Source organism: Sphaerodactylus townsendi, linkage group LG01 (assembly GCF_021028975.2).
Source record: "Sphaerodactylus townsendi isolate TG3544 linkage group LG01, MPM_Stown_v2.3, whole genome shotgun sequence".
Lineage (NCBI taxonomy): Eukaryota > Metazoa > Chordata > Lepidosauria > Squamata > Sphaerodactylidae > Sphaerodactylus > Sphaerodactylus townsendi.
Window position 1 is genome coordinate 22,750,421 of NC_059425.1, and position 27,095 is coordinate 22,777,515.

Genomic DNA, 27,095 nt, shown 5'->3' on the forward strand with positions numbered 1-27,095 from the left:
GCCGTGCAAACACCATGGGAGCAGAACTGGTTTATTTTTCCTGCCTCGCCACTCTGGGTTAAGAGGGATGCACTTGCACTTGTAAATACAAAAGACCCGGGCTCGTGCGGAACAAACTGAAGTATTACCTCCTGGTCCTAACTTGACTCCTGGAAAGAAACAGGAGGGAGAAACCGGGATAAAATAGACCCAGTTTTAAAAAAACACAGTGGTACACACTGATTTTGCTGTGTGGAAATGACCTCAGCAAAGAACCCCAAGAGTTGAGGAAGAGAACCAGTCCCTTTCATCACTACTTCTGAGGCCAATTTGGATGATGATGAAGGAAAGTCCTCAGGGCACTTTGCAAAGTTGTGGCAATGCGAGATGCACTGTGCACACATCTTGCACAATTGCTAAAGCCAATTTCAATTGTTCACAGAAGAAAGGGCTCCCTGAAGGCAAAGAAATGGAGGTCCATCTTCAACCTTGGCCGATCCAGCAATGACTCAAAGCGCAGGTTGAACAAGTCAGAGGAAAAAGGTAACGTGTATAATTTGCATAATTTTTATTTACATATTTGCCTTCTATACCGCCCCTCCCCTTATGGGCTCGGGACAGTTTCCAACACAAAATATGCAGTACTTATCCAAACATTATATATGCCAATTTCAATAAATAGTAGCTACCCAGCAATTCCTAAAAATATTTCCTAATATAGTTCACTCATTTTACTGTGCTACCTGTTCATGCACCAACTGTAGACTCCAAGTCCCATGTCTCAGTGCAAATAGGAGCTAAGTCCACACACAGACGCAACATTTGGGGCTGGTAAGAAAGGGGAAACTTTCTACAGTCGTTTCCACAAATATTCCTGTCAAATTAAGCTGCGTCTCCCAGAGACATCATGAGTGGGAGGTTCTGATGCTCATTCTTGCTTTTCTTTTCCAGAGGACAAAGTAGACAAAATGCGACTGCGGCCAGCCAAAAGCATGGATTCCCTTAGCTCTATGCCATGCGTGAGTGATGGTAGGTGCAGAAATAACTGATTTTGATTTAGATTCATTGCTGGAAGTTCCACTCCCAATTTACTCAAGGATGGCTCCATGTTTTGTACCCTCACTAAGCACATAACTGCATCGTGTATCCTCGTGCCAACAAACACAGTCCTGGAGGAGAGATCAGAGTATGAATATTTCATGTTTTTTTAAAGCCCTGATAATCCTGGCATAGAAGCTCAGGACCATGAGGGTTTCATTCCCTGCATTAAATCAGAGGCGTGTGTGTGTGCGCACTGGCAACAAAGAAAACTCGGAGTCAATGCGTAGTTTTTAACTAATAAGAGGAGTCTTTACTAGTGAACATTCTGGATAGAAAAGTGAAGAGATAGGTTCTCTTTTCGAATCTATCTAGCTGGATGGTGAGAGATGCTGTCTGCCTCTCTCTGCACACATGGTTCAAGATGGATGGTGTGTGTAAGAAAGGTGGAGAGAGGAGAAGAAGCAGGAAGGAAGGAACTTCCCTGAGAGTAGCAATCTACACATCAAAGGGATAGTGTCAGAGCAGTAGAGAAAGGTGTCCAGAGTCTTGACTAGCTGTCTGACTCACTGATAAGTCCTCCTCTGTCCCTGAGGCAGGAAAAACGTAAAGTCCTTCACTTTTGACATCAGCCTCGGCTGCCGTTTATGTACTACCTAGGGTATGGAGGTGGAAAGGCTGGAAGGACTGTGGCTACCCAGTGGGATGGCGTGTGTTCTTCCCTATCTTCTCTGTGATAATTGTGTGCATAAAGGTACCAGGCAGATACAACTTGAAAATGAGTCTGACGCAGGACCATGGCTGTGTACTGTGTGCTTTCCTGAGCTATGAGAAATGCTGGAAGGGACGTCATTCCTAATTCCCCCTTCCTTAGCACTTCAGCATCAATCCAGAGTGGGAGTTGGGGTTACACTTCAGAGTTCACAGAACTCCTGCATTACCTTTGGTTCGCCTCAGTTTTAGTTTTGGTCAAACCCCTGACTTTGATCAGGCCAAACCTCAGTGACAGACCTATTCAGGGTAATCAGGCAGCAATTTCACAACAATACTGAGAAGGTACTTTGAAAGAGGTTGGGCCACCAATAAGGTTGCAGTCTTTCTGGGTCTCTTGTTGACTTGGCCATCTTCTCTGCATCCAGATGTTGCTCAGCTGGGGAAAAAGAGGTCCCAGAAGCAGTTCCTTCAAAGCCACGACAGTTTTAACAGCCATTTATCTCAAGACAACAGCTTCCTGGAGTCGGAGAAGACCAAAGCCGAGGAAGGAACGGGTGAATCCGAGGGGGAAGCCACTGCTAAGTCAGAACCTACCACCCCAAAAGCCAGCAGGTCCAGCCTTGTTGGGGTGACCCCTCAAGGACGATCACCTCAGTCTTCACGGAACCGGGCAGAGAAATGTGCTGGGGTTCACATCTCGGGGCCTTTCTCCGTCACGGTCCCTTTCCACATTACCTCCAACTGCACTTTGTCCCGATTGACCCGGGGGCTGGAGTGCCCTGCTCTAAGCTACTGTACTTTGGACAAGGAGGCTCTTGATACTTCTTTGGCCACAGAGGAAATACCTTCTTTGAAGCAGAAAGAGGACAAGCCCAAGCTGATGTCTGAGACCAGCATGTCTGACACCAGCATGGACAAGAAAGATCCTTCAGGTAAGTCCGCTGGTTTTCCCAGTCAGCTGGGAAATTTGACAGCAGATTCTGATATAGCACAGTACTTAAGTGTGTTTAGATCAGGGGTCTGCAACCTGCAGCTCTCCAGATGTTCATGAACTACAATTCCCATCAGCCCCTGTCAGCATGGCCAATTGGCCATTCTGGTAGGGGCTGATGGGAATTGTAGTTCATAAACATCTGGAGAGCCGCAGGTTGCAGACCCCTGGTTTAGATGCTCATTGGCTTCCCCTGGATTTTAAAACATACCTTTGTCAGGATGCTCAATCACATTATAAATGTCTCTCTTCCGTTTTCTCCAGATGTCCATATGCAAAGCTGGGAAGTGCTTGGTCCAGGTGTCACCTGAGCCAAAAAACTCAAGAGAGAATTCTTAATACCTTCATTAAAGGTTCAAAATCTGGGGAGAGATTTGGGTGGGGAGACCTTGGGCTAGTCACAGTTCTTCAGAGCGCTCTCAGCCCCACCCACTTCACAGGGTGCTTGTTGTGAGGGGTGAGGAAGGGAAAGGAGATTGTACGCCTCTTTGAGTCTCCTTCAGGAAAGAAAAGGGAGATATAAATCCAAACTCTTCTTCTTCTACTTTCTAGAGCTTGGAGCTCAACACCACAGTGTGAGCCTTTTGCCACGTAGGAGATGAGGCAGTGACACTGTTAACATCTCATTGGTAGGGGCAGCAGGAACAGAAAAAGTAAGACAAGAACTGTGCTGATCCCCCCCCCCACACACACACACACATGCAGCAGTGGCGTAGTGGTTAAGAGCAGGTGCATTCTAATCTGGAGGAACCAGGTTTGATTCCCTGCTCTGCCACTTGACTCGAGCTGTGGAGGCTTATCTGGGGAATTCAGATTAGCCTGCGCAGTCCCAGCTGGGTGACCTTGGGCTAGTCACAGTTCTTCAGAGCTCTCTCAGCCCCACCTACCTCACAGGGTGTTTGTTGTGAGGGGGGAAGGGCAAGGAGATTGTAAGCCCCTTTGAGTCTCCTTCAGAAGAGAAAGGGGGATATAAATCCAAACTCCTCCTTTTCCTCCTTCTCCTCCTCCTCCTCTTCTTCCTCTTGCACACACGTATATCCGAGTGGCTGTGGGGGATCTGTGTATGTGGAAAGCTTATGCCCCCCTTCCCACCTATCGTACAAAGCAATTACCTGACACTTTTCAAACTTTTCTGCCCTTCCTGAACTGCCAGCGGTTTGGGGCACTGTTACCAGCGACCTCTGTGTGCACACTGGCTGCTGTACTGTATCCTCTCTCCTTCCTGCTATCTCTCTAGTCTAGTCTGATCAGGCATTGGATCTATACATCTCTGTTTCTTGGGGCACAGGAAACTAATATCCAAGCATTGGCAGATCTGTTACAGAAACTTCTTAACAAGAAACAAAACCATGAAGCTTACTAATTTGCAGGGGTCACCGTTTTTACTTTGATATTCCTTTTTGAGGAACGACACAAGCAAAGACGGAAGTTTGAATCAGAAGTTGGCCAAGGCAGCTTTACCCCATTTTTCTTTGTTGCCTGGTTCTTTGCTTGTGCACTTTCAGAATATAGTAAACCTTTTTAACTTTTTCTCCCCCAGGTGTGAGGGCTTTTTTCTGACCTTTCTGGGGGATTTCTCCCCATGCTTCCAACCATTCCTTTATCCATTTGTAATCGGAGCACATCCTCAATGTTTACGATTCACATGTAGGGCCCCTTCCGCACATGCAGAATAACGCACTTTCAATCCACTTTTCACAATTGTTTGCAAGTGGATCTTGCTATTCCGCACAGTAAAACCCAGCTGCAAAGTGCATTGAAAGCGGATTGAAAGTGCATTATTCTACATGTGCAGAAGGGACCTAGGTGTAAGGGTCTGCTACTCCGGTCATAAAACGAGACTCAAGAAGATTTCAAGAGCTTTATTGGAACCGTGTCTTCCCAAGGTTCAGATAGCCGAAACTAAAGTTTGGCTCTCTGACCCCGGTATATACCTGTAAGTTACAGAAAGGTCCAACCCATGATCCCCCCACCCTCACATTCCCATAATATCAGCATTTGAAAGGACGGTGAGAATAGTGGCATTGTTTAGGACAGACAGTTCATTCCCTGGAAGAAGGCAGATAAGAATGAGCAGGAAGCTCTATTGACTTGGTTCATCACAAGCAGGGGAGGCCTCCTTAGCCTGGGGCAATGATAATGGAAACAGCCAACTGTGGCCTTGAAGCAGACCACATGCTAGCTGCCAGGCCGAGAATGGTGCAGGCCTGACACTAGGATATACAAAAAGGAATCAATGTTGCTGCTTCCTGGCAGGTGGGCAAATGGTTATCATTGTCCTGGCTATTTGTCTCCATAAAGAGGGACCAGTTCCTTTCAGCCTGCGACCCAAAGACTTTGTTTGCATTGTCAAAGGCTTTAACAGCTGGACTCAGCTGGAGAGAAACACATCTCACTGCAGAACGTCTCTGAAGATACCAGCCATAGAGGCGGGTGAAATGTTAGGAGCAAAAATGACCAGACCACAGCCACACAGCCCTGAAAATCCACAACAGTCATTTTATTGTTGAGTTCCCAGGCTAGGGTGTTTTCTCTGAGGCCAAGTTCTCTCAGGGGGTTCATCGAGGCATTCTGGATTTCCCAACCACAGCAGAGGCTAATTAAGACACTCGTCTCTGCCACAATTAGCCCACTTATTCTTTTACTTTTGTGCATTGCAGAACCAGACGTGATAGTGGAAAGCTCGCCGGAGTTGGAGGAGAACCAGTTATCCCTGGAAGTTCAGAATTCGTTTTCCTTTCTCGACAGCCAGGATGCTTGGCTGGGCAACAGTCTCGAGAGCGACCCACCCTGGAAGAGTTTGCACACAGCCCCTGATTATGCAGGCAAAGAGGATGACTTCCCAACAGTGGATGATGACATGGGGAGTGGGTTCATGAATGAAATGATGGAAGAAAGCTGGCAGGTTAGTTATGCTGGGGGGCGGGGGGGTGGGGTGGCATAGTTCAAAAGACAGCTGATCTGCCTGGCTAGAATCTGCAATGGCTGTCTGGACATTTATCCCCGATAGATAGTTATCTAAGGAAGCCATGCCCTGTTTGCTTACAGCTCTTGGATGACCCCTCTTCCATTTCATTGTTCAACGATGTCGCATGGCCCACAGTCCTTTGTGCCATCTCAAGTCTCTGCCCTACCTGTGACTGCGCTTCAGCTACCTGCTCATTGTTTGCAGGTTCCAGAACAGGAAGGGAGAGACAGAAATATGTCGAGGTTGCCCAGATTTCAGAAGCTTCTTGAAGCCAAATTGTCTTGAATGCTGGTATTTTCATACCAAGAAGGGAAGGAAGAATACAGACTCTTGGCTAAGTAGGTTATTTCCAATGTCAGCAAGAAAGGCTGTGGAAGGAGGTGTAGCTCCGTGGGCTCAGGACATACTTGGCATGCACAAGATTGTCAGTTCAATTCCTGGCATCTCCAATTAAAGGATCTCCGTAAAAAGACTTTTTGCTGCCTGAGACCCCAGAGCTTCATTGCCCCACAGCAGAGGTAATATTGAATACAGTAGATCAGTGGTCTGAGTTAGTGTAAGGCAGGCTCATTCCGCACATGCAGAATAATGCACTTTCAAACTGCTTTCAATGCTCTTTGAAGCTGTGCGGAATGGCAAAATCCACTTGCAAACAGTTGTGAAAGTGGTTTGAAAACGCATTATTTTGCGTGTGCGGAAGGGGCTGTAGTTTGTTATCACTGTGACATTTTGAAAGTCGGGATCTCAATAGAAGAGCACACAGAGAGTCCCAGGCTAAATTCCTGGCAACTCCAGTCAGACAGGATCTCAGGTCATAGGCAGTGGTGGGATTCAAATAATTTAACAACCAGTTCCGGTGGTGGGATTCAAATAATTTAACAACTGGTTGTTTACAAGCACCATTTTAACAACCGGTTCTTCTGAAGTGGTGCGAACCTGCTGAATCCCACCACTGATCATAGGTATCAGGAACTATTCTTCTTTACCTAAGAACCTGGGCTCATTCCGCACATGCAGAATAATGCACTTTCAAACTGCTTTCAGTGCTCTTTGAAGCTGTGCGAAATGGCAAAAACCACTTGCAAACAGTTGTGAAAGTGGTTTGAAAACGCATTATTTTGCATGTGCGGAAGGGGCTAGAGACTTCCTGCCAGTCAACTCAGACACATGCTGAGCTAAATGGAATAATGGTTTCACTCAATACAACAACCTTTATTAGGCATATTAAAATAGGCTCCAGAGCATTACAGACATTTCTGAAGTACAAATCAAAAGTACATTCAAAACACAGACAGATAAACTGTATCTAGCATTGGACGTTACTTAGAAAATTCTGTCACTTGTAAAAGAAATTTTGCTACTTTTTCCAAGAGCATGGCCTCTGTGTTATTTAACAAAAGCTCCACAACAGAGTTGTCAGAGTCTCTTTCAGATTTGTCTAAGACCCGCCCAGGAGAGAAATCCCTAATACCCACATATCTCGGACAGTTAAGTATAATGTGAGCAATGGTTTCACTCCATATGAGACAGCTCTGTTCAGATGAAAAGACAAAAATTGTCCATATAACTCCTGTAATACTTTTTTGTTTCCTGTTAAATCATGAACACATCAGAGCTGACACAATCTCATATCATAAGACTGTCCTTTTAATGCACAACTTAACGTTTTACTGGATTAAAGTCAGTACCTTTAATCAGTGACTCGCTTTGTTCATTGAAGTTCTACAGAACTGAATTCTGCATCTCTGGAACTGAGTTAAACAACTGTTTGGATCATTTTCTCCAATTTCCAGGCATTTCAGTGCATTTATCCCAGAGCGTTAGGTAAGCGGAGAAAGTTGTAAGAGAAGTGGTAAGAAATACATAGTGGCTGATTACGCTGGAGGCCCCTGTGACGCGCTGGCAGCTGAACCCTGGCGCGGCAAACTGCCACCTACAAGATGTACAAGGAAGTTGCTGCACATGGGGAGCAGAAGTGGCATGCAGCAAACTTCCTTGTACATCGGTTGCCATGCGTAATTGCTCTTGCTCTCGGCTTTCCCTGCGGAAAGCAAGAGCACTTCAGGCATGTTCCTGATGCTGCCTCAGGGCCGAGAGGAGGTAAACTTCCCCCATCCATAATCAGCCAGCAACAGCTAACAGTAAGTGTAAGAAAGAATTAAGCTTGCGTAGGACTTAGGGTGGCATCTATTTTAAACCCTTTCCCCCTCCTTATCTGTCTTCTCATTCCATCATTTCCAGTTGGAGACATTTTCTGCTGCCCCGTCGCTGAACTATCTGTCCATTGAGGAGTGTATGAATGAACATTCAGATGAAGAGGATGACCAGTACTATTTGGCCACAGGCTGTTTGGACGAGGAAGAGCACTCCAAGGAGGGGGACTCTGAAGAAGTCTATCTGAGTGCTTATGATGACCTCAGCCCTTTAGCTACTGAATTAAAGCATTTTCAGCAACTTAATAAAGCTCCGGATGCCCTTCTCACAGGGAACTTGACAGAAAATCAACCCCTCAGTCTGGCTGAGGAGACTTCACCTGGAAACCCGTCAGTATTTGAAGCAGAGGTGGAACTTCTGCCAAGCAGTCCTCCTGAAAAAGACCCACAATTAACCAATTCACACCTTGGTTCAGAACAAACTAGCCTGGCAGAGGAAGAGGATGGGGTCTCCCTGAGCTTCAAAAGGGATTCCCATGAATTGGAAACATCTGAGAAGAACGGAACCAAAACCATTAAGGTAAAGCCCGGTTCTCCTTTGACTCTGCAAGCGGTAGATGCAAATGCTGGAGATGAAGACGACCTCCTTCTTGAAACAGGATGTTTGCTTCAAGCAGAACACCCTATCAGAGTTTCAGAAGAAAACCGGGAAAAAACTCAGGACAGCATCACTCAGGGAACTCAACTAAGCCTCAAGGTTGAGCAGCAACTGCAAGCTCAGGTTGCATCAGAAGCTGAGCAGGTTCAGAGGCCTCCTTACATGCCCAGCTTAGAGGCTGATGGACCAACTCTGTCAGAGGTTGTTGGAACAGCTGATGAACACGTGGACTGTGAATTCCTGCTTCAAGAGGCACAGCAGCTACTGAGCAGAGAGGTTGCCCAACCGGAGATTTCCCAAGCTCCTTCATCACTGGAAGATCAAAGTTTGACTGGGACTCATCTCCAGGTTTCTCCTTCATCAGGCAGTGCATCTGAAATGCCAAGTTCTGAGACACACTCTCTGCCTTCCCCTTTGCTCGACGTGAGTCTTGAACAAACTGCTTTGCCCCGCCCATCCACTCCCTATTCCCCCTTATTTGACGATTGCCCTGAGTCTTCTTTGTTGTCGCTCATGACCTCTTCCCACATGAGCTGTCCAGAAAGTCTTCTGCAGAACACTTTTTATGCCCCACCAGAAGAAGCTTCAGTTGCCCCGAAGCACAGTATCCAACCGGATGGAAGTGTCTCCATGAGAAAGACCTCCAGCACTTTCAGAGTCCAGCAGGTGAAATCTTTCCCGGTGGTGCCTCCAAAGCCACAGTTTGCCAAGATCCCTCCTTCCTTATTGCCAGTCTCTCCTTCCAAGGAAGCCGCCAACTGGTGGCCTGACCCACCAATCTCAGATCAGACTGATGGAAACGAGAAGACAAATGAGTCCAACGAGGACATTACACACAAACCACCTTGCCCCTCCAATAGCAATGAATCTGTAGAACCTGTCCCTTCATCTTCTGAGATGCCCACCTCTCCAGGTAACCATCTCAGTGGTTCGGGGACCCTTCAGAAGCAGCGGAATTCAATGCCGGTGTATCTGGAGAAATACGGCAGGGATAATGAGAGCCGAGGGGACATCCTCCCAAATTTGCAGTGCTCCTCGCCTGTAGGTTTGGATAAATGCACCCATTGGTCCAAGTATGAGCTCAGCGGAGATGACCTCCAGAACATGAAACGCTCCCTTCCAGGGAATTTAGATGAACGCGGTGGACATTCTAAGAGAGATGACAGGAAGGGGGAGCCACCCCAGAAGCATCCCCTGCACATGCACGGCGAACGCAGCGAGGCTGTCCCTCAGAAGCAGAGGTGGACCAGCTGGCGCAATGGAGGGAGCATGTCCTTTGATGAGGCGGTTGCCCTTGCCAAAGAGAGGCATGGGGCTCAAGTCCCAATGAGGAGGATGCAGACCTATTGCTATGGAGATGCCGAGGGCCTGCTGGGCCTCCCCAGATCGGAAAAGCCTCCCCCTTTCCCGAAACCTGCCCTGAAACCCTTAGGTCAGCGCCATCTGAGACCTCGGAGCTGCGCAGGCACGGCTGCATCCCCAGAGCCTCTCCTTTTGGGGAAACCCCTTCTTGCTCAAGCATCGTCTGACAACACCGTGGAAGGTCAGCTTTCGCCTAACCAGGAAGCCTCTTTTCTTACTCATGACCTTCTGCCCAGGAGCAGGCTGAGCTTGGCAAAGATAGGAAGGCGCTTATCTCTGTCAGAAGAGATAACAGGTGCAGGGCAATAGCAACAGAGCGGCCTTGGAAGCCACTGGGGCTTTAGCCATCCCTAATTCAGTATCAGACTATGGCCTAAAAACGTTATTTGCTCATACTGCAACAGAATTCAGCTTGCATTCCTCCAGACTGCAATATTTCACGAAAAAGCCTTTTGAGTTAGTGAAATAGGTTTTTTTTTCCTTTGCAGAACTCCACTTGAAAATGCCTAGATTTATAAGGGCCTGTATGGGTAACGAATGGACCATAGCTCAAAGGTAGAGAATCTGCTTTGCATGCAGAATGTCCTGGGTTCAGCCCATTTGGAGGTTTTTTAAAGAGAGGCTGGATGGCCATCTGTCAGCAGTGCTTTGATTGTGTGTTCCTGCATTGCAGGGGGCTGGACTTGATGGCCCTTGGGGTCTCTTCCAAACTCTATGATTCTTTGATTAATTTAACAAGGATTCCAGGTTCAAAGTCAACTTGGAAAGACCTTGGAGAATCGTTGTCAGGTATGGGAAGCTGCCTAATGGTAGAATAGCTGCTTTGCATGCAGGAGATTTGGGTTGAACAATCCAGTTGAACAAGGATTTCAGGTTCAGAGTCAGCTAGGCAAGACCTTGGAGAATCAATATCCACTATGGCCATCCTGTCAAGGGGCTTTCAAGGTAAGTGAGAAGCATAGGTGGTTCTGTGGAGCCTTGCTTGGTGATCATCCAGCCCTGCTTAGATTTCTAAGACCTGATGAGACTGAGCTATATCATTCCTCTGCTCCCCTCCTTGGAACTCTACTAGTTGCAAATTAATATGAACGTAAGAATAGGAGTTTTGCAGGATCACACTAGAGGTCCACCTTGTATTCTTTTCTGATTCCAACAGTGGCCAGTCAGATACCCATGCATTACTAGCAAGGAATGCAGGTAGCAATCCACCTTTGCTTAACTCAGGGACATGTTGGGCCTGAACAGGGGGATTCTCCTTTGCTATGGCTAAAATCAAGTCCAGTAGCTCCTGGAGAGCCAGCATGGTGTAGTGGATAGGAGTGGTGGACTCTAATCTGGAAAACTGAGTGTCCAACAGTTGATGGACAAAATTCCCCAGTGCTGTTTAAGAACATCCTGACATTGAGGCCTTGGAGGGTGGTGGAGTTTCCTTCTTGGGAGGTCTTTGAGCAGAGGCTGGATGGCCATCTGTCAGGAGTGCTGATAGTGTGTACCTGCATGGCAGGGGATGGACCTGATGTCCCTTGTGGCCTCTTCCATGATCCTATTTTATTCACCAAAATATTGACCATTTGAGAACTGAACACGTTGCAAGGCTCCTGTAGCAAAAGTACTATATTCACATCGTGATCCTGCAGAAACACAAGAGAGTGCCCCCCAGACCCAAATGCGTGTGTTGACTTGCTAGGTCCAGGCTCCAGTATCAAAGCTCTTGTAATAGGTTTCTGCGTACATTAAGGAAGGGGGCAATTTTAGCTGATTCTCCTGTCCTATGACATCCTCAAATGCCTCTGCAATGGTGCAACTAGGGGACAGAGGCCCGCTCAGGAATAGCTTGAAGGGAGGAATCACAGGTCTCCTGCAGAAGGTGTGTGTCAAAAACCCTACTGCCCTTTCACACATGACAATCTAGAGATGAAATCCAAACCATGACTTTGGTGGTCATTTATTCACTATTGATGTAATGCATATTGTCCCACAGTTCTTTCTTTTACATAGCAAAGTAGACTTTTAACCCAGTTGGTTTGATTGATGAGGCTCAGCTTTAAGTTCTGTGTTGGCTTAAAGATATGTATTCAATTCTGAGTTTACTGTAAAGCAAAAACATTTTCAAAATAAAACAACTTATAACTAACGTTAAGATGTTGCCCATGCCTCCTGGACTTCCTCGTCAGCTTTATTTTCTGAGCTTGTGCTGACTGTCTTATCCTGTATTTTTGTCAGTTTTTTTAAAAAAACGTTTAGGGGGGGGGGGTCGTGTCTTCATACCCTTAAAACATGACCCCCAGAGACCCCTTGTTGGTCATTACGGTGCTGCTGGACAGTAATCTTGTCCCTTCCTCAATATAAATCAGGGGTTGTGTCACTGGGAACTGGATTCAGAAGACCACACTTTATGGTAGGAGAGAAGGGAAAGATTATTTGGATTCCAGTAGCATCGAAACTCACATTCCACAAAGCTTCAGGGGGTGAGCCGTGTTAGTCCATTGTAGCAAAACAAAACATAAGACCAGCAGCGTGCTCAAGACTTAAGAACATTTGTTCCATTAGTGGGATAAAAGGCTTGCCATGGTATCTCAATAAACTGTTTCACACTGGGCACAGTATGTAACAGACTTCCCTCTGCGATACACCTCTGAAGATGCCAGCCACAGATGCAGGTGAAACATTAGGAACAAGATCCACCAGACCACGGCCACACAGCCCGGAAAACCCAACACAACCAGTTGAATCCAGCCCTGATAGCCTTCAACAATACAACCAACCGGAAATATACAACTTCTGCAACGGAAGTGACGCGACGCCAGAAACTCCAGGACAAACCCCGCCCCCTGAGCGCAGTCGGGCTCTTGAAGGCCGGGCCTCGGCGCCCCAATACCTGACCGGAAGTAAACACAACTGGGCAGGAAGTGACGATACGCCGCAGCGGATCCCACCCTCTCACCCCAGTTTGGGTCGAAGACCGGGCCCGAAGCGCCCAAGCGGGCAAGAGGAGCGACCCGGCGCCGTGGGGCTCTTTCGGCCGCCGGAGGGTCTGAAGGGCTGCGGGCGAGGCTGGCTTCCCCCGGAAGAGGTGAGGCGAGGCTGAGTGAGTGATGCGACTGTGGGGCCCACCCGGTGGCCTCGGCCTGGCGCTTCCTACCCGCTGTGAAGAGGACGGGCCGTCTCCGCAAGGAGCAGCTTTTGCTTTAGGGGAGCAACGTGTGAAGGAAGCTGGCCGGCGTAGCCGCCCTGGGGCTTCGTGGGGTGCGGCCGTGGGGGCGTCTCGCCCCTCTTCGTGCAGTCCGGGAGGCGGGAGACCCGAGCCCAGCCTGCTGATCTGCTTTCCCCCTTTGCTTGTCCTCGTTGAGACGCCATAACCTCGTGGCGGTTTTAATGCATTCAGGGATAGGGCCGTGGCTCAGCGGCAGGGAGGGAGATTCGCATGTAGGAACTCCCGGCTTTGTTCTCCCGTTAGAGACATCTCGGGGCTGCAGAAAGTCTTGTCGAGCTCCTGCTTGTAAGGCTTACGGGAGCCTGGTTGCAGCCCCAGACATCTTCATAAAATCATAGAATTGGAAGAGACCACAAAGGCCATCAAGCCCAATCCCCTGCAGTACAAGAACACACAATCAAAGCACTCCCCAGATATGATCATCCCGTTTCAGTTTAAAAACCTGCAAAGAAAGAGACTCCACCGCTCTCCGAGGTAGTGAATTCCACTGTCGAATAGCCCTGACGGTCAGAAAGTTCTTCCTAATGTGTAGGTGGAATATCTTTTCCTGCTCCTTGAATCCATTAAAAGAGTGTTAGGTAGCAGGGCTGGAATAGACCCTGCAAACTTGCTGTCAGCTAGAATAGACTGGGTTTGCTCCCTGAGGTTGAGTTCATAGCTTGTCTTTTGCACATGGGAAAATAGGAAAAGTTTGGATTTATACCTCACCTTTCTCTGCCAGAAGGAGTCTCAAAGCGGCTTGCAAATCCCTTCCCCTCCCCACAACAGGCACCTTTTGAGGCAGGTGGGGCTGAGAGAGTTCTGAGAGGACTGAGACTAGCCTAAGGTCACCCAGCAGGCTTTACGACATGCAGTAGTGGGGAAACAAACCTAGTCCGCCAGATTAGAGTCCACAGCTCATGTAGAGGAGTGGGGGATTGGAGTCCACTGCTCTTAGCCACTATACTCCACTGGCTCTCCGAAGGTCCCAGACGTTTAATTTCTGGTGTCTCAAAGGATTTCAGAGAGCAGGTGCTGGCAAAGTCTTCTCTCTGCATGTGACTTTGGAGAGCAGTTACTCTTTACGGTTGTATCCCTGTGACCCTATCTCCACGGCCCTATCCCTGCATGCATTAAAAGCACCATGAGGTTGTTGCTTCTCAACGAGAAAAGTAGAGAGGAAAAGCAGATCAGCAGGCTGGGCCCAGGTCACTGGTCTCCCAGACTGCACGAAAGCTGTATTGAACTAAGCAGACCATTGGTCTGAGGAGAAACTGTTGGAGGGTATTGCAGTGAAACTGTTGACAAATGCACAGGTTGGCTGAGTGGCAACCATTCTGCTGCCTGCTTTATATGCTGAGGGTCTGAAGATCATTCTCTGGCATTGCACTGAATACGGTGCAAGAGCCTGGAGAGTTGCTTCCAGTGAGAGTGGAGAGTACTGGGCTAGATGCTCTGACTTGGCATGAGGTAGCTTCTTACATTTGGATCCTGAATCTCCAAAATTTTAACTTAGTACTAGTTGCTCTGAATATATTACAGCTGTAAGCGTTCTTAGTCCTAAGATGGATAGCTCAGGCTAGCCCAATCTCATCAGATCTTGGAAGTGGAGGGTCAGCCCTGGTTAGCATTTGGATGGGAGACCGCCCAGGAATCTCAGGGTTGCTATGCAGAAGCAGGCCATGGCAAACCACCTCTGTTAGCCTCTTGCCTTGAAAACCTGACAAGGCTGCCATACCTTAGCTGCAAGTTGAGAGCACTTTTCATCCCCACTGTGCCCTCTTGAGGACTTTCTATTGAAAGGTGGGGTATGGAAATATAACACCTGTCCCTGCAGAGCATGTATGTGTTTCTTATGCACTGGAGATGGTGTTGCTTTTACACCCAATCCACATAGCACTTAAGAGAAGGCTACTAGCTAGGGAGAGGGGGGAAAAAGGATTACTGCCCCAAAATTATTGGGCTAGATTTCAGAGAATGAAGGGAAGGACAGAGAGAGTTAAATGTAAGGAGAGTTCCTTCCGAGAACATACTTTTTGCGCCATCTTTTTTCTGCTCCACATCCATTGCTTTGTTACTTTCTCAGTGGACCTCTCTGGGGAAGGGAGAACAATTAATGCTGCCCTGAGCTTCTTTGAGGAAGGCAGGAAAGACGTAGACAAATTATATCTCCTTTCCCCAGTGGTTGGGAATTGCTTGCACAGTAGCACTGGTGCACATAAATCTTTACAAAAGAGCTGCTGATGGAAATTAGATCCCGCCTTGGATATGCGTACACATACCCTGCAGTTGTAGGACATCGTGATTGCTGCTATTAATGTATTTTATATATATATATATATAGAGAGAGAGAGCATTCTGACACACACAGGATTTAATTGCTGAAGTAAAACCAGTTTATTCCTGTGCATGTTTAAGGTTATATTTTTTGGAATGGGAGAGAAGGCAGTAGAGCAGTGGTTCCCAAACTTATTTGGCCTACCGCCCCCTTTCCAGAAAAAATATTACTTAGCGCCCCCTGGAAATTATTTTTTTAAAATTTGAATAGCAATTAAACAGAAGGATATATGTATTAATGTTTCTACCTGTGGCCATCACTGCCCCCCTGGATCGCTGCAGCACCCACCAGGGGGCGGTGGCGCCCACTTTGGGAATCACTGCATTAGAGGGAGGGGATGAAATTGACAGCGAGTAGAAGAAAGTTCAATAAAGTGTGAGAGTTCTGGATCTTTAGAGCTCTGTTTCCCCAGCAAGGAACATCATCTGACCCAGTCTGGTGGAATTCCAAGTGCAAGTTCTGCAATGGCGTGAATTACTTGTGAACACACATTGTGACTGAAGCATTGCACACGGAGACCTCCTTTACACAAACACCCATTTTGTTTCAGAGAAGGCATTGCTTTTGTGGCTGAGGCAATTCAATGGATCTGGTCTATCCCACATCATCTTCATAATTCTGGTTTTTTTCCTTCCCAGGGTTCGGATCACCAGACTCTGAATAGCCCACGAGCAACATCCGGGGTCTAATCTTCTGATGCATAACAGCGGAGAGAAATGAAGGGGTGAGAGCAAGCGACTAGGATGTCTGTCATGTTTTTATCCTGCTCTTTCTCCGAGGAGGGCCAGACATTGGGCATGGTCCCCTACCTGGATATCATCTTAGTTTAGATAAAAGAGTAACTGGCCCAGTGAGTTTCCTGGTCTAGTAGGAATCTGAACCCAACACTTCCGAGGTTAGCATGTTGTTAAATTGTAAAGTGACAACAGGCACAGCAGAACTGGGAGTTCTTGTTTAATTTTGAAGAAGAAGAGGAGGAGTAGTAGTAGTTTGGATTTATATCCCCCCCTTTTTCTCCTGTAGGAGACTCAAAGGGGCTTACAATCTCCTTTCCCTTCCCTCCTCACAACAAACACCCTGTGAGGTGTGTGGGGCTGAGAGAGCTCCGAAAAGCTATGACTAACCCAAGGTCACCCACCTGGCGTGTGGGGGAGTTCACAGGCTTATCTGAATTCCTCAGATAAGCCTCCACAACTCAAGCGGCAGAGCTGGGAATCAAACCCGGTTCCTCCAGATCAGTGTGCACCTGCTCTTAGCTACAGCTCTTAGTCACTACGCCACTGCTGCTCCTCAACGGTATGGGGTTATCCTTCATTGATTTGCTTGCACTTTCATTCCCTTTGACGGCTTCTCTACAAATTGTATTGTTGGCTAAAACTAGGTTGGTGGGAGCATCCTTTGTCTCCATGCCCTTTTCAGTTAACACCATCCTCTGCCATGCTGATCAGGAACTGTCACAGAAGAAAGTTTTGAGTCTAGCGGCGCCTTTAGTACCGACAAAGTCTTATTCTTGGTATGAACTTTTGTGTGCGTGAAGCTGATACCAACAATAAAACGTTGCTGGTCTCAAAGGTTCCACTGGACCCACACTTTTTTGTGCTGCTTCAGAGCAACACGGCTCCCCACCTGAATCTAGGCACTGTCTCAGTTTGGTTTTAAGCATCAGTTTCCCTCCCCTGGGCACCCGAGGGCTAATTTTCTTCTAATAGTCCCGACTGCTTTTATCAGTGACTTCTATATTGAATTCTGGTTTTCCCTGGTTTTGTTTGTTGTCCTTTATTGTGACTTTGTTGGTGTTTTGTGGAAGCTGCTGCTCTGCAAGCACATTTCTGAAAGTCGGATATAAATATTTAAAGAAGTGGCTAAGAGAATGAGCTGCAGTTCCTAGGGCTGCTGAGTCCAAACTTGTATCCACTACAAACTCACTAGTTGACCTTGAGGATACCCGTCCCTCTCGACTTCATTTCCCTGCCTGGAATATGAGGATAATACTAGGCTGCCTTACCAGGCCATTTTACAGATGACTGTGATGAAGCCTGTAAAGTGTTTTAACGAAGAAATCCCTTCTTGCTTATGCCAGGGCAGAGTGCTGCCGTAAACACAACAGAATCTGAGGGCTCTGTCTCTTCCTGTGATCAAGAGTGTTCATACCACAATAGTGCTGCTATCCTTTTCTTTCTCTTTTAAAAAGAGTGTTTTTTTTTATTTTGATGTGAATAATTTCAGCAGGTGCAAGGACAGAAAATGTTCTGCCCTACTACAAGGACAAGACTCCAGGGGAAGTCCTGTAGTAACTATGATAAGTTGTTAATCCCTCAGAAATCTTGCCCTACTATATACCTGGAACAACTTGTTAATTATAAGCTTAAATGGGTCATGACTAGAGCAAGGTGTAACTCTTTTCCCTCAGCCCAATTTCAAGGTTGCTTTCTTAATATTCCACATAGTGAGCATCGCTGTCGGTTTTGTCCCTATACAGCTGATTCCGTTTTTCATATCCTGCTCTATTGTCTGAAATATAACAATATTAGAACTGATGTGAGGGCTCTACTACCGACAGGATTCATGATTCTTTCAGATAAAATAAAAATGTCTAAGCTTTTGAATAATTCCAATGCTGAAATCTCGGAAGCTGTAGCCATATTTTTAATGCGTGTTTTACAAGATGTGCAATAGTGATCCTCCTACTGTAAATTGGAAATTTTCGGCACATGATGGTTTTATGCCTAATAAAGGTCTTTGAATTTAATTGAAAGTGGTTAAGTGTGTGTGTGTGCACACATATAGGTAGAAATAGATAAAAACTAGAAGGGATTATTGAGGAAATAAAAGGGAATTAGAATAAGTAGGCAATTAGGATATAGTAGAGTAAGTAGTTAATATACAAGAATAGTTAGCAGTGTAATTAAGAGAGAGCTAAGTAATGAAATTAGGAAGTATAGGAGAAAATTGAGATAGCTAGATTAAACAGTAGTTAACTATAGGGCTAGATGATGCTACTGTTAATGTTAGGGTGAGGGTTAGTGGATCGGTTTAACTGTTTCCGTATGTTGTTATGATTGTGAAATCAACTATCTACCAGTATACAATGTCAATTATGTTACTCTTTGTTGATTAAAATAGGATAATGTTTACATAAGGTTAATTACTCAGTCACTACGCCATTTGTTTAATGTTGTGTTAAAGATAAAAGCAATAAAAATTACTTAAAACATTTTTTCTCTCCTACTACAAAGACAGGACTCCTGTGCTTTTTTTAAGTGGCCATTCTAGAGAGAATACCAAATAGCTATTCAGATAACTTTTTAAAAATGAAATGGTTCCAACTGCTTGTTCTTCTATTCCTTTTCAGACAGCAAAAGGCTACAGAGACGGAAGAAGGTACAGTGCAAATCCAGGAAGGTGAGCCATTCTTCCCCTTCCCACCCCCACGAGTCCATTTCTTTACCCTGATTTTGGTGGACAGTACCAGCTTTTTCCTTAGAACAGTCCCTAGCTGCTAAAATGACTCATCATACTTTTGGTACATTATGAGAAGACAGAATTTACTGGCAAAGACAATAACACTAGGAAAAATGGAAGGCTGCAGGAAAAGAGGAAGACTGAAGATGAGATGGATTGACTCCATCAAGGGAGCCATGGTCCTCATTTTACAAGGCCAGGGCAGGGATATTAACAATCAGGTGTAAACAATAAGTGGGAAGTGACTTGATGGCATTTAACACCCCAGCTTCTTTTCCTAGTAGCATCCTTCCTTCCGTGCTACAAAAAAACCCCATAAAATTCATTTCATATTGATTATATATGTATCCTTCCTTTCTGTCTCTCTGCTTAAGTGGGCAGAAGTGAGACTCCATGAAGATAGCAGGTCAAATGGTTGCAAAATTAGCAGAGGTTCTCTTTGGAACTAATGTTGAGCCGTTGCAGGAAGGATGGAAAGCAGCGGCCCTTCCTGGTTCTTCCCTGTGCTGCTTGTTGAGTCTCCCATGCTGTTGTCGTCTCACCACAGCGGCTCTTGGCTGGCCGTGTGGAGGCGGTTGATAAGCGACAGGGTCCTTCCCGCTCTCTCCCCTCCCTCGCGGCATCCCTTTTTCTTCTTTCCTTAAGGTGCAGTGGCGACAGGTGAAGATCCCACCAGCGTGGCCATTGCCAGCATCCAGTCAGCCACGACCTTTCCTGACCCAAACATCAAATATGTCTTCCGAACAGAGAACGGGGGTGCTCAGGTGAGACATGTTCACTTCCCTTGGCAAGTGGCATTGTTTCCTTCATCTTGTTGGTATGCATGAAAATGCAGAAAAGACTAGAATTTGGGTGCTGTGTGGTTTCTGGGCTGTATGGCCGTGTTCTAGCAGCATTCTCTCCTGACGTTTCGCCTGCATGTGTGGCTGGCATCTTCAGAGGAATTCCTCTGAAGATGCCAGCCACAGATGCAGGCAAAACGTCAGGAGAGAATGCTGCTAGAACACGGCCATACAGCCCAGAAACCACACAGCACCCCAGTGATTCCGGCCGTGAAAGCCTTCGACAATACAAAGACTAGAATGGCGCATGGCCTGAATTCTGGTATAGATTGGAAGCGGCCATTGCCCCAATGCTGTATTAGGCACCCAGTGGTATCCCTCCATCTGCCTCTGTGATGGAAATAAAATGTGTATTTTACGGTGCGTTAGAATGGACAGTGTGTTTGAATGGACAGTAATTCACCTATAGACTGAAAGTACCACAAGGGAACTGTAGCTGTGTATGACTCAAGTCTTTATGACTATGCTGATGTGGTTGTAAATCATCACCATCGTCGTCATTATTTCCTGCCTTCTTCTTATCACAGACTTAAAAATGGTTTTCCAGCCTGTCTCCTGTCCAGACACTTGGCCAGGTTCTCGCATACAGTGTGGCGGTACCTTGCCCTCTTCATCATGGGACCATATCTCTATTTCACTCTGTACTGAAATCCAAACCACACCTTGTTTTCTTTCAATTCCATAGAAGGAACTAGTACACACCCTGTTGAAAACGGGAGGCAACACTTCACTGGACATACATTGTTGCCTAGTATAAAGGTCCTCACACAGTCAAGATAATTTTGCCTTCCTTTTAACAGGGGTCTGTTTTCCCTGCCAGGCAGCAGAGCTATGACTTGCATACATTTTCCATTAATATTTCACAACTGTATCAAGACGTCCTAACACCAAGAACATCAGGCAGGCATATTGAGATGGAAATATTCACAGGGGCCCCCAGGTCCTTGGGGTTGTTTCCAGAGAAGCTCTGAAGAATTCCTTGTGATTTTTTCTTTAGCTGATGTATAGGGTGATACAGGTGGCTGAAGGGCAGCTGGACGGGCAGACAGAGGGCTCTGGCGCCATCAGCGGCTATCCTGCCACGCAATCCATGACACAGGTAAGTACTGCTTGGGAGGTTGGTTTAGGTAGGAGGAGAAGGTTGTGGGCAGGAGAATGGAGGGCATCTTCCCAGTCATTGTTGCCACGTTAGATTGACAACTGCAGGTGAACCGGGAGAGTTGTGTGTCAGCTGATGAAAGTGAAGGCTTTTTTCTCTTCCGGATCGTGTCAGTTTCCGTTTTGACGGCAGCTGGTTGGTGGGGCCAGGGATAGTTGTGAAGCCGTCCCAAAGACCACCTAGAGCAAGATCCCCCAACCTTTTTGAGCTATTGTTCACTTTTTGAATTCCGACACAACATGGTGGATGCAGGACCAAAATGGCTGCCACGGGAGGCTGAGCCAGCCGCAAAATAATTGCCACAGCTTAACACCGAGCAACTGTTGCAAAGCAACATTTAAAAAAATCTGTACAGCCAATCAGATTCATTCGAAACGTTGCTGAGCAAAAGCCCTGCCTGCCCCCATCCCGTTCCTAAAATACTTGGCGGCCGTCAGAAAAAGGTCCACAGGAACCAAGTTGGGGACCCCTGATCTAGAGGATATCTTTTCTGCCTTGCCCATGGGAGTGGAACTGGAGCAGTCCCCTCACTCTCTTCCATCTGTTTCTTCCCAGGCTGTCATCCAAGGTGCGTTCACCAGCGAAGATGCCGTTGAGACAGAAGGCACAGCCACCGAGACGCACTATACATACTACCCTGCCACTGCGGTGGCTGACACCAGCACTTCGGCTGGCCAAGGGACCACAGCCACCGCTGTGGTGACGACCCAGAATTCGGACGCCTTGCTGGGGCAGGCCACACCAACTGGCACCGGTCAGTCAGGTTGGCTTGTATGTGAATTTGGCCAAAGGAGCTTCCTCTGGTCCAGCAATCAGCCCACTCCAGTTCTTTTCTGGCAGGTGTATCTTGTGCCCTTTAAGGTGGAATTAGTGATGTGTGGGGGAGGGGGGGCGCTTTCTCTGCAGTGCTCGCAGTCTTCTGGCAGAACCACCCCACCCAGATCGGATAACTGCTTTAAGAGTTAAATAAATGAACTACTCCCTCCATTGCATAAAATGCTGTACTTTTGGAGTTAGGAGCTGCAGCTGAGTAAGTAACTCTGGGGGGAAACCAGTACTCATCCCTGGATCACCAGGCGCCAGAACTAGGGCAGCTGCGATGCTTCGTAATTCGTGAAGCTCCTTGAGGGCTGTCCAGCTCTGCTCCTGAACCTGTTTCTCTCATTCTGAATTGTCCAGGGCAATTTTTTGTCATGATGTCACCACAGGAGGTCCTGCAGAGTGGAACGCAGAGGTCGATCGCCCCCAGGACTCACCCCTATTCCCCGTGAGTGCTCCTCTGCTTGTTGTCTCCCAGCTCCCCTCCACCACCTGCTTTAAACATCCACTTCTCCAGGGTTCTCCCTCATGGGAGCAGAGGTGGCAGCTCAACATTGTGTTTGACTGCAACTTGGAGACTGGCGTCAGAATGAGGAGTCATTGGAAACTAGGGCAGTTTTCCCTTGGTGTGAGGGTGGGTCTCTGGCCTGTGCAAGTATTAAACTTTGTCGTTGTTCTCCCCCCCGCCCCCACCCCCCGGTAGGAAGTCCGAAGCTCCACGAACGACTCGGGATGATAAACGCCGAGCACAGCACAATGAAGGTAAGGAGGAGTGTTGCGTGCTAGGCGCAAGTCATTTAGTTGGGTACCAGCAATAAAAGGTTGACTTGCGATCCCAGCATACAAAGGATCCACTTGCAAAAAATGTCTTGATAGTTGAATATTTTGAGCATGTCCTTTTTCGTTCCTGCCTGTCTCTTGGAACATGGAGTCGTTTCTGGTGTGATTGAACAGTTGATTAGTTCTTGTTAACCCCCCTTGAGCTGAGGAGTGAGGTGGGTCTGTGTGTTTAATGAAGTGTCTCTATCGACCTGCTCTGTTTGCATTCTTAACCAGTCTGCTTCCATATACTATTGAGTGCATGATGGACCAAACAATTAGGTGGGCTTACAGAGAAGGGGGGGGGGCTCCTCCCACTGGCCTCACCTTGTCATCTTGGCTGCGTTTTTTAAATTCCTTCCATATTGGGTTGCTAGAAAATCCCATAAGGCCAACCAGGATCTTGGGCACCATTTTGTTTTGCGTTATTTTGGAGGAGAAGAACATAAGAAGAGGCCTGCTAGATCAGGCCAAGGACTCATCCAAGTCCCACATTCTGTTCGCACAGTGGCCAACCGCTGCCTCTAGGAAGCCCTCAAGCAGGTTGAGCGCAACAGCATCCTCCTGCCTCTGTTCCACAGCAACTGATATAAAGAGACATGCTACTTTTGGTAGTAGAGAGAGTGGATGTCCATCATGGCTCGGGGAGTAGCCATTAATATCCTCGATCTCCATAAACGGGTCCACTGCCCTTTTAAAGCCTTCCGAGCTGGTGGCCCTTGCTACATCCTGTAGCAGTGAGTTCCACAGTTCATATGCCGTGTGAAGAAATACTTCTTTTTCTCTGGCCCGACTCTCTCATCCTTCTGCTTCATCCTGTGTTCTAGAAACAGACAAGCCCTCCCTCCCCACACCTTCCATAATTGTATAGACCTCTGTCACATCTCCCTTCACGCTTTTTTCCCCCTACGCTAACTGATCCTCATAGGGCAGTTGCTGCAACGGCCTGATCGGTTTGGTTGCTCTTTTTGCACTTGTTCAAGGTGCAGTATCTTTTTTTCAGGTGCGTTGACCATTTGCGCATTTCAGGTGCACATCCTTTCTTTATAGCATTTTTTGGGGCGGGGGGTGGGTAAATGTTAAACTGCCTGATTTTTTTACAAAAAAAGTCTTGGAATTTCTCTGCAAACCTGGTGGCTCTCTTCCCGATTTGTGAAAAGCACCTGCCTCTTTTTTCCATTTTGCAGATTTCTTTATTGCTCTTTGTGTTCAGGTACAAATTTAAATATAGCTTTAGTTGAGGGAGGGAGGATGTGATGGGAAATGCCAATTCTAAATTGGGAAATGGCTGGAGCCTGCAGAGGAGCGGGACCTCATCAGTGTACAATGCTGTAAACTTTGCCCTTCAGGGCAGCCGTTTTCTTCAGGGAGACTGATCTCTGCTATCTAGAGATGAGTTCCCAGAATTATCACTGATTTTCATAGTCTGGAGATCCCCAGGCTCCACCTGGGGGTTGGCAACCTTTGTGGGAGCACAGGAACTCAGAAAACATAACTTGAGATTTTTGTCACAGCCCATGTTATACCTGCTGTTTCCTGCACAAACCAGGATTACAAACCCCTGGACTGTGATTGTCCCCCGGGAAGCACATACGGTTGTTTGCCAGTTCCTATGTATGGTTTTGCTGTAACAGCAGAGAAAAATTTGGTTACAGGTGGGGTGGGATGGAATGTCTCCCAGGTTTGGTCACGTATTTATTTCATTTATTTATAATCATTTTTATATACCGCCCCTCCCCCAAAGGGCTCTGGGCGGTGAACAACACAATAATAACAATTCAACAATTCACATTAAAACCCCAATTAAAACAGCGGATTAAACAAATTTAGCAGCATCCAGCATAAAAATTCATAGGCCCACCCTGGAAAGAACAAACCCAGAGAGTTGGGCCCTGTAAAAGTTAAGGGTCCAGAGTGTAAAGGGGGGGAAGAGGAGGGCGTACATCAGCGGCCAGCCTCTCCAAATGCCTGGTGGAACAATTCGGTCTTACAGGCCCTGCAGAACTCTCCAAGATCCTGCAGGGCCTGGATAGCTGGTGGTAAAGTGTTCCAAACCTTCACGTAGCTGCAAACTTTCACTTGCTGTTATCTCTGAACTATGTAAGTGGGATGATTGGCAGCCTCACTCTCAGTTCGCGGTGTTGGATTTCCTCCCCCTTTTCCAGTGGAGCGCCGGCGCAGGGACAAAATAAACAACTGGATTGTGCAGTTATCCAAGATTATCCCAGACTGTTCGATGGAGAACACCAAATCTGGACAGGTAAGGGGGCTCAGGATGGGCCGACTCCAGGATGGAGGCAGTCTCCCTGTGCTGCTACGCGCCCCACAAATTGTTCCGGTAAATTCATGAAGGAAATGATGGGATTTGGCGCGTGACGTTGCTGCTGGGGTGGAAATCACCTTAAAGAACGACAAGGGGCCGCCTTTCCATTATCATTTTAAATAGTGAGAAATATTAAATCCGAAAGGATTGCTCTTTGCAGAGTAAAGGCGGGATCCTGTCCAAAGCTTGTGACTACATTCAGGAGCTGAGGCAGAGCAATCTCCGACTGTCGGATGAGCTTCAAGGTCTTGAGCAGCTGCAGGTGGACAATGACGTTTTGCGGCAGCAGGTAAAAGCCAGGAGGGATCTGCAAGGAAGGGGAGGGGGCGCGGGAATTAACTGTGTTTCCTTCACGTATCAGGCAATTCTGATGCAGAACCTAGGACGTAGGGAGCAGAGATAATGTAGTGGGCTTCTGCAACTTCTGTACATACCTGAATAAGGACCCCTCCTCTGTTTATTGTCAATCCAATCCAAAAACCTTTATTAGGCATAAGATCCAGGAGATACTGAACATTCCAGATACATTGAAAGAATCACTGTTTCACATCTTGTAAGACACGAATTAAAGTTTATCGTCCTAAAAAGCACAGGAGCTTTTTACCCTTTGTGAGGGTGGCGATTTTACATGCTAAGTCCAAAATGCTGTCTTCCTAGGATGCCAGTGTGGAAGGATCAACTTCTGCCATGCTTAATTGGGGGCTGATGGTGGTGGTTGCAACCCTTCCAGCTTCCTTTCCTTGCCTGACTCCAGCCCCCTCTCTGCCTCTTTCTCCATTTTTCTCTCCCCGGGCAGGTCGAAGATCTGAAAAACAAGAACCTGATCTTGCGAGCCCAGCTGCGCCAGCACGGCATGGAGATCATCATCAAGGACGCCCACTGATCAGCAGCGGTCGGGCGGGGCCCTGCTCGGATCACTGCACTCTTTGCCACAGCGGAAGACGGGGATCCTTTGTCCCTACCCCTCACCCCACCCCAGTGCTTCCAAGCCAGGCTCCTATTCTGTTGAGCAGAACCAGAAAGCAGTGAGATCGGGCTGGGACCAGGGACTGGGCTTGGAACTCTGCCTTGCTGCCTCGGCTGGCCCCCTTCGAGCCGGATGCTGCCTCTCTCGACAAAGTACTGCTTGTTTTGTAGCCGACTGGGTTCCCAGGTTGTGTCCTTTCTTCTGACCGTTTGTTCCCTTGCCTCTCTGTCTCTCCCCCCCCCCTTTGTTTTGGCTGAGTATCAGCACACATCTGGGCACTCCCAACTACCTGGCTCATTTACACCTGCATGCAAAATCACGTAGTCAAGTTTCACGCTCCCATATGTATCTCCTCCACTTGCCCCTTTATAAGTTCCAAAAGCTCCGCAATGGTCATGCCAAGAGGCACCTGATCCTGTCAAGCCGTGGGGCTGAGCTTGCTCGTTCAGTTTGTGCTTGACCTTTTGGGGGGCCCCTTCCAGCCAAGTCTGGGCTTTAACCCTTTTGAGCACAGATGGCTGCAACTGGGGATCTTGCCTGTTAACCTCTGCCCTCACCACTGTAAGGCCATGATAGAGAGGGGGAGCCCTGCTGATCCTCAAAGAGCCCAAGCTGGTGTTTGGGACACCTCTTTCATGTCCTCCTGCACCTTAATCTGAAACCCCCACCCACCCACCCACCCAGGTGATTCACTTCAACCTTGAACCATGGAAGCCAAGTGCAAAGGAGGTGAGTGTGCCAGAAGCAGAAGCCGTTTTCCTCTCGGAGGCACTTTGGGATACTAATGTAGTCAATTTTCCTCTTCCTCACTCCCCCCCCCTTTTTTTAAGTAATAAAATTCTAAGTTTAAAAAAGTATAACGGAAAAGGACTTGTGGGTGTTTGTTTCTGTCCTGTGGCTGCAGGTTGGCCTGGTTTGGCTTGCAGGGGGAGAGATCGTGGGCCCCGGGGGAAGGATTGCCTCTGCTCTCACTCTTGGGTGGGGGCAGCTGAACACCTCCAAAGCATTAGTCCGAGCGCCCCTCCAGTGAGAGTCAGAATGAGATGGGAAGATGTTGCTGCTGAGAGCCAGCGTGGCGCAGTGGGTAAGAGCAGGTGGATTCTAATCTGGCAAACCGGCTTTGATTCCCCTCTCCTCCACTTGAGTGGAAGAGGTTTATCTGGTGAACCAGATGTGTTTTCGCACTCCTACATTCTAGCTGGGTGACCTTGGGGCTAGTCACAGTTCTTCAGAACTCTCTCAGTCCCACCTGCCTCACAAGGTGTCTTGTTGGGAGAGGAAAGGAAGGGAGCTTGTAAGTCACCTTGAGT

At 47.4% G+C, this 27,095-nt stretch overlaps 2 protein-coding genes across 4 annotated transcripts in view; both read left to right on the forward strand.

Moving 5' to 3' along the window:
* Positions 1–10,353, forward strand: part of ARHGAP30 (Rho GTPase activating protein 30) — a 37,841-nt gene extending 27,488 nt beyond the window's left edge. Inside the window, exons 8-12 of the mRNA XM_048507936.1 lie at positions 422–522; positions 940–1,008; positions 2,157–2,719; positions 5,424–5,627; positions 7,932–10,353. Coding sequence (XP_048363893.1) covers positions 422–522; positions 940–1,008; positions 2,157–2,719; positions 5,424–5,627; positions 7,932–10,172 — 3,178 coding nt within the window. The 3' untranslated portion in view covers positions 10,173–10,353. The remainder of the gene's footprint in view (positions 1–421; positions 523–939; positions 1,009–2,156; positions 2,720–5,423; positions 5,628–7,931) is intronic.
* Positions 10,354–12,707: 2,354 nt separating this feature from the next.
* Positions 12,708–26,642, forward strand: USF1 (upstream transcription factor 1). 3 transcript variants are annotated; one of them, XM_048513493.1, is made up of 11 exons: positions 12,708–12,936; positions 16,033–16,118; positions 18,747–18,796; positions 19,508–19,620; positions 20,696–20,797; positions 21,413–21,611; positions 22,037–22,124; positions 22,380–22,438; positions 24,661–24,755; positions 24,964–25,107; positions 25,615–26,642. In XM_048513493.1, the coding sequence occupies exons 2-11, from the start codon at positions 16,111–16,113 to the stop codon at positions 25,699–25,701; spliced, it is 945 nt and encodes a 314-aa protein (XP_048369450.1). In that variant the 5' UTR covers positions 12,708–12,936; positions 16,033–16,110; the 3' UTR covers positions 25,702–26,642. The 3 variants fall into 3 exon arrangements, with proteins under 3 accessions (XP_048369450.1, XP_048369442.1, XP_048369458.1); XM_048513485.1 differs by having other exon boundaries at positions 12,709–12,936; positions 19,502–19,620; XM_048513501.1 differs by having other exon boundaries at positions 12,712–12,936; positions 19,502–19,620; positions 24,979–25,107.
* The last annotated feature ends 453 nt before the right edge of the window (positions 26,643–27,095 follow it).

Bases quoted from the DNA above. Each gene is read 5' to 3' on its own strand.
- USF1 (XM_048513485.1), top strand. The intron at 19,621-20,695 runs GTGAGACATGTT...TTTTTTCTTTAG, and splicing joins CAGAGAACGGGGGTGCTCAG to CTGATGTATAGGGTGATACA. The intron at 20,798-21,412 runs GTAAGTACTGCT...GTTTCTTCCCAG, and splicing joins CCACGCAATCCATGACACAG to GCTGTCATCCAAGGTGCGTT.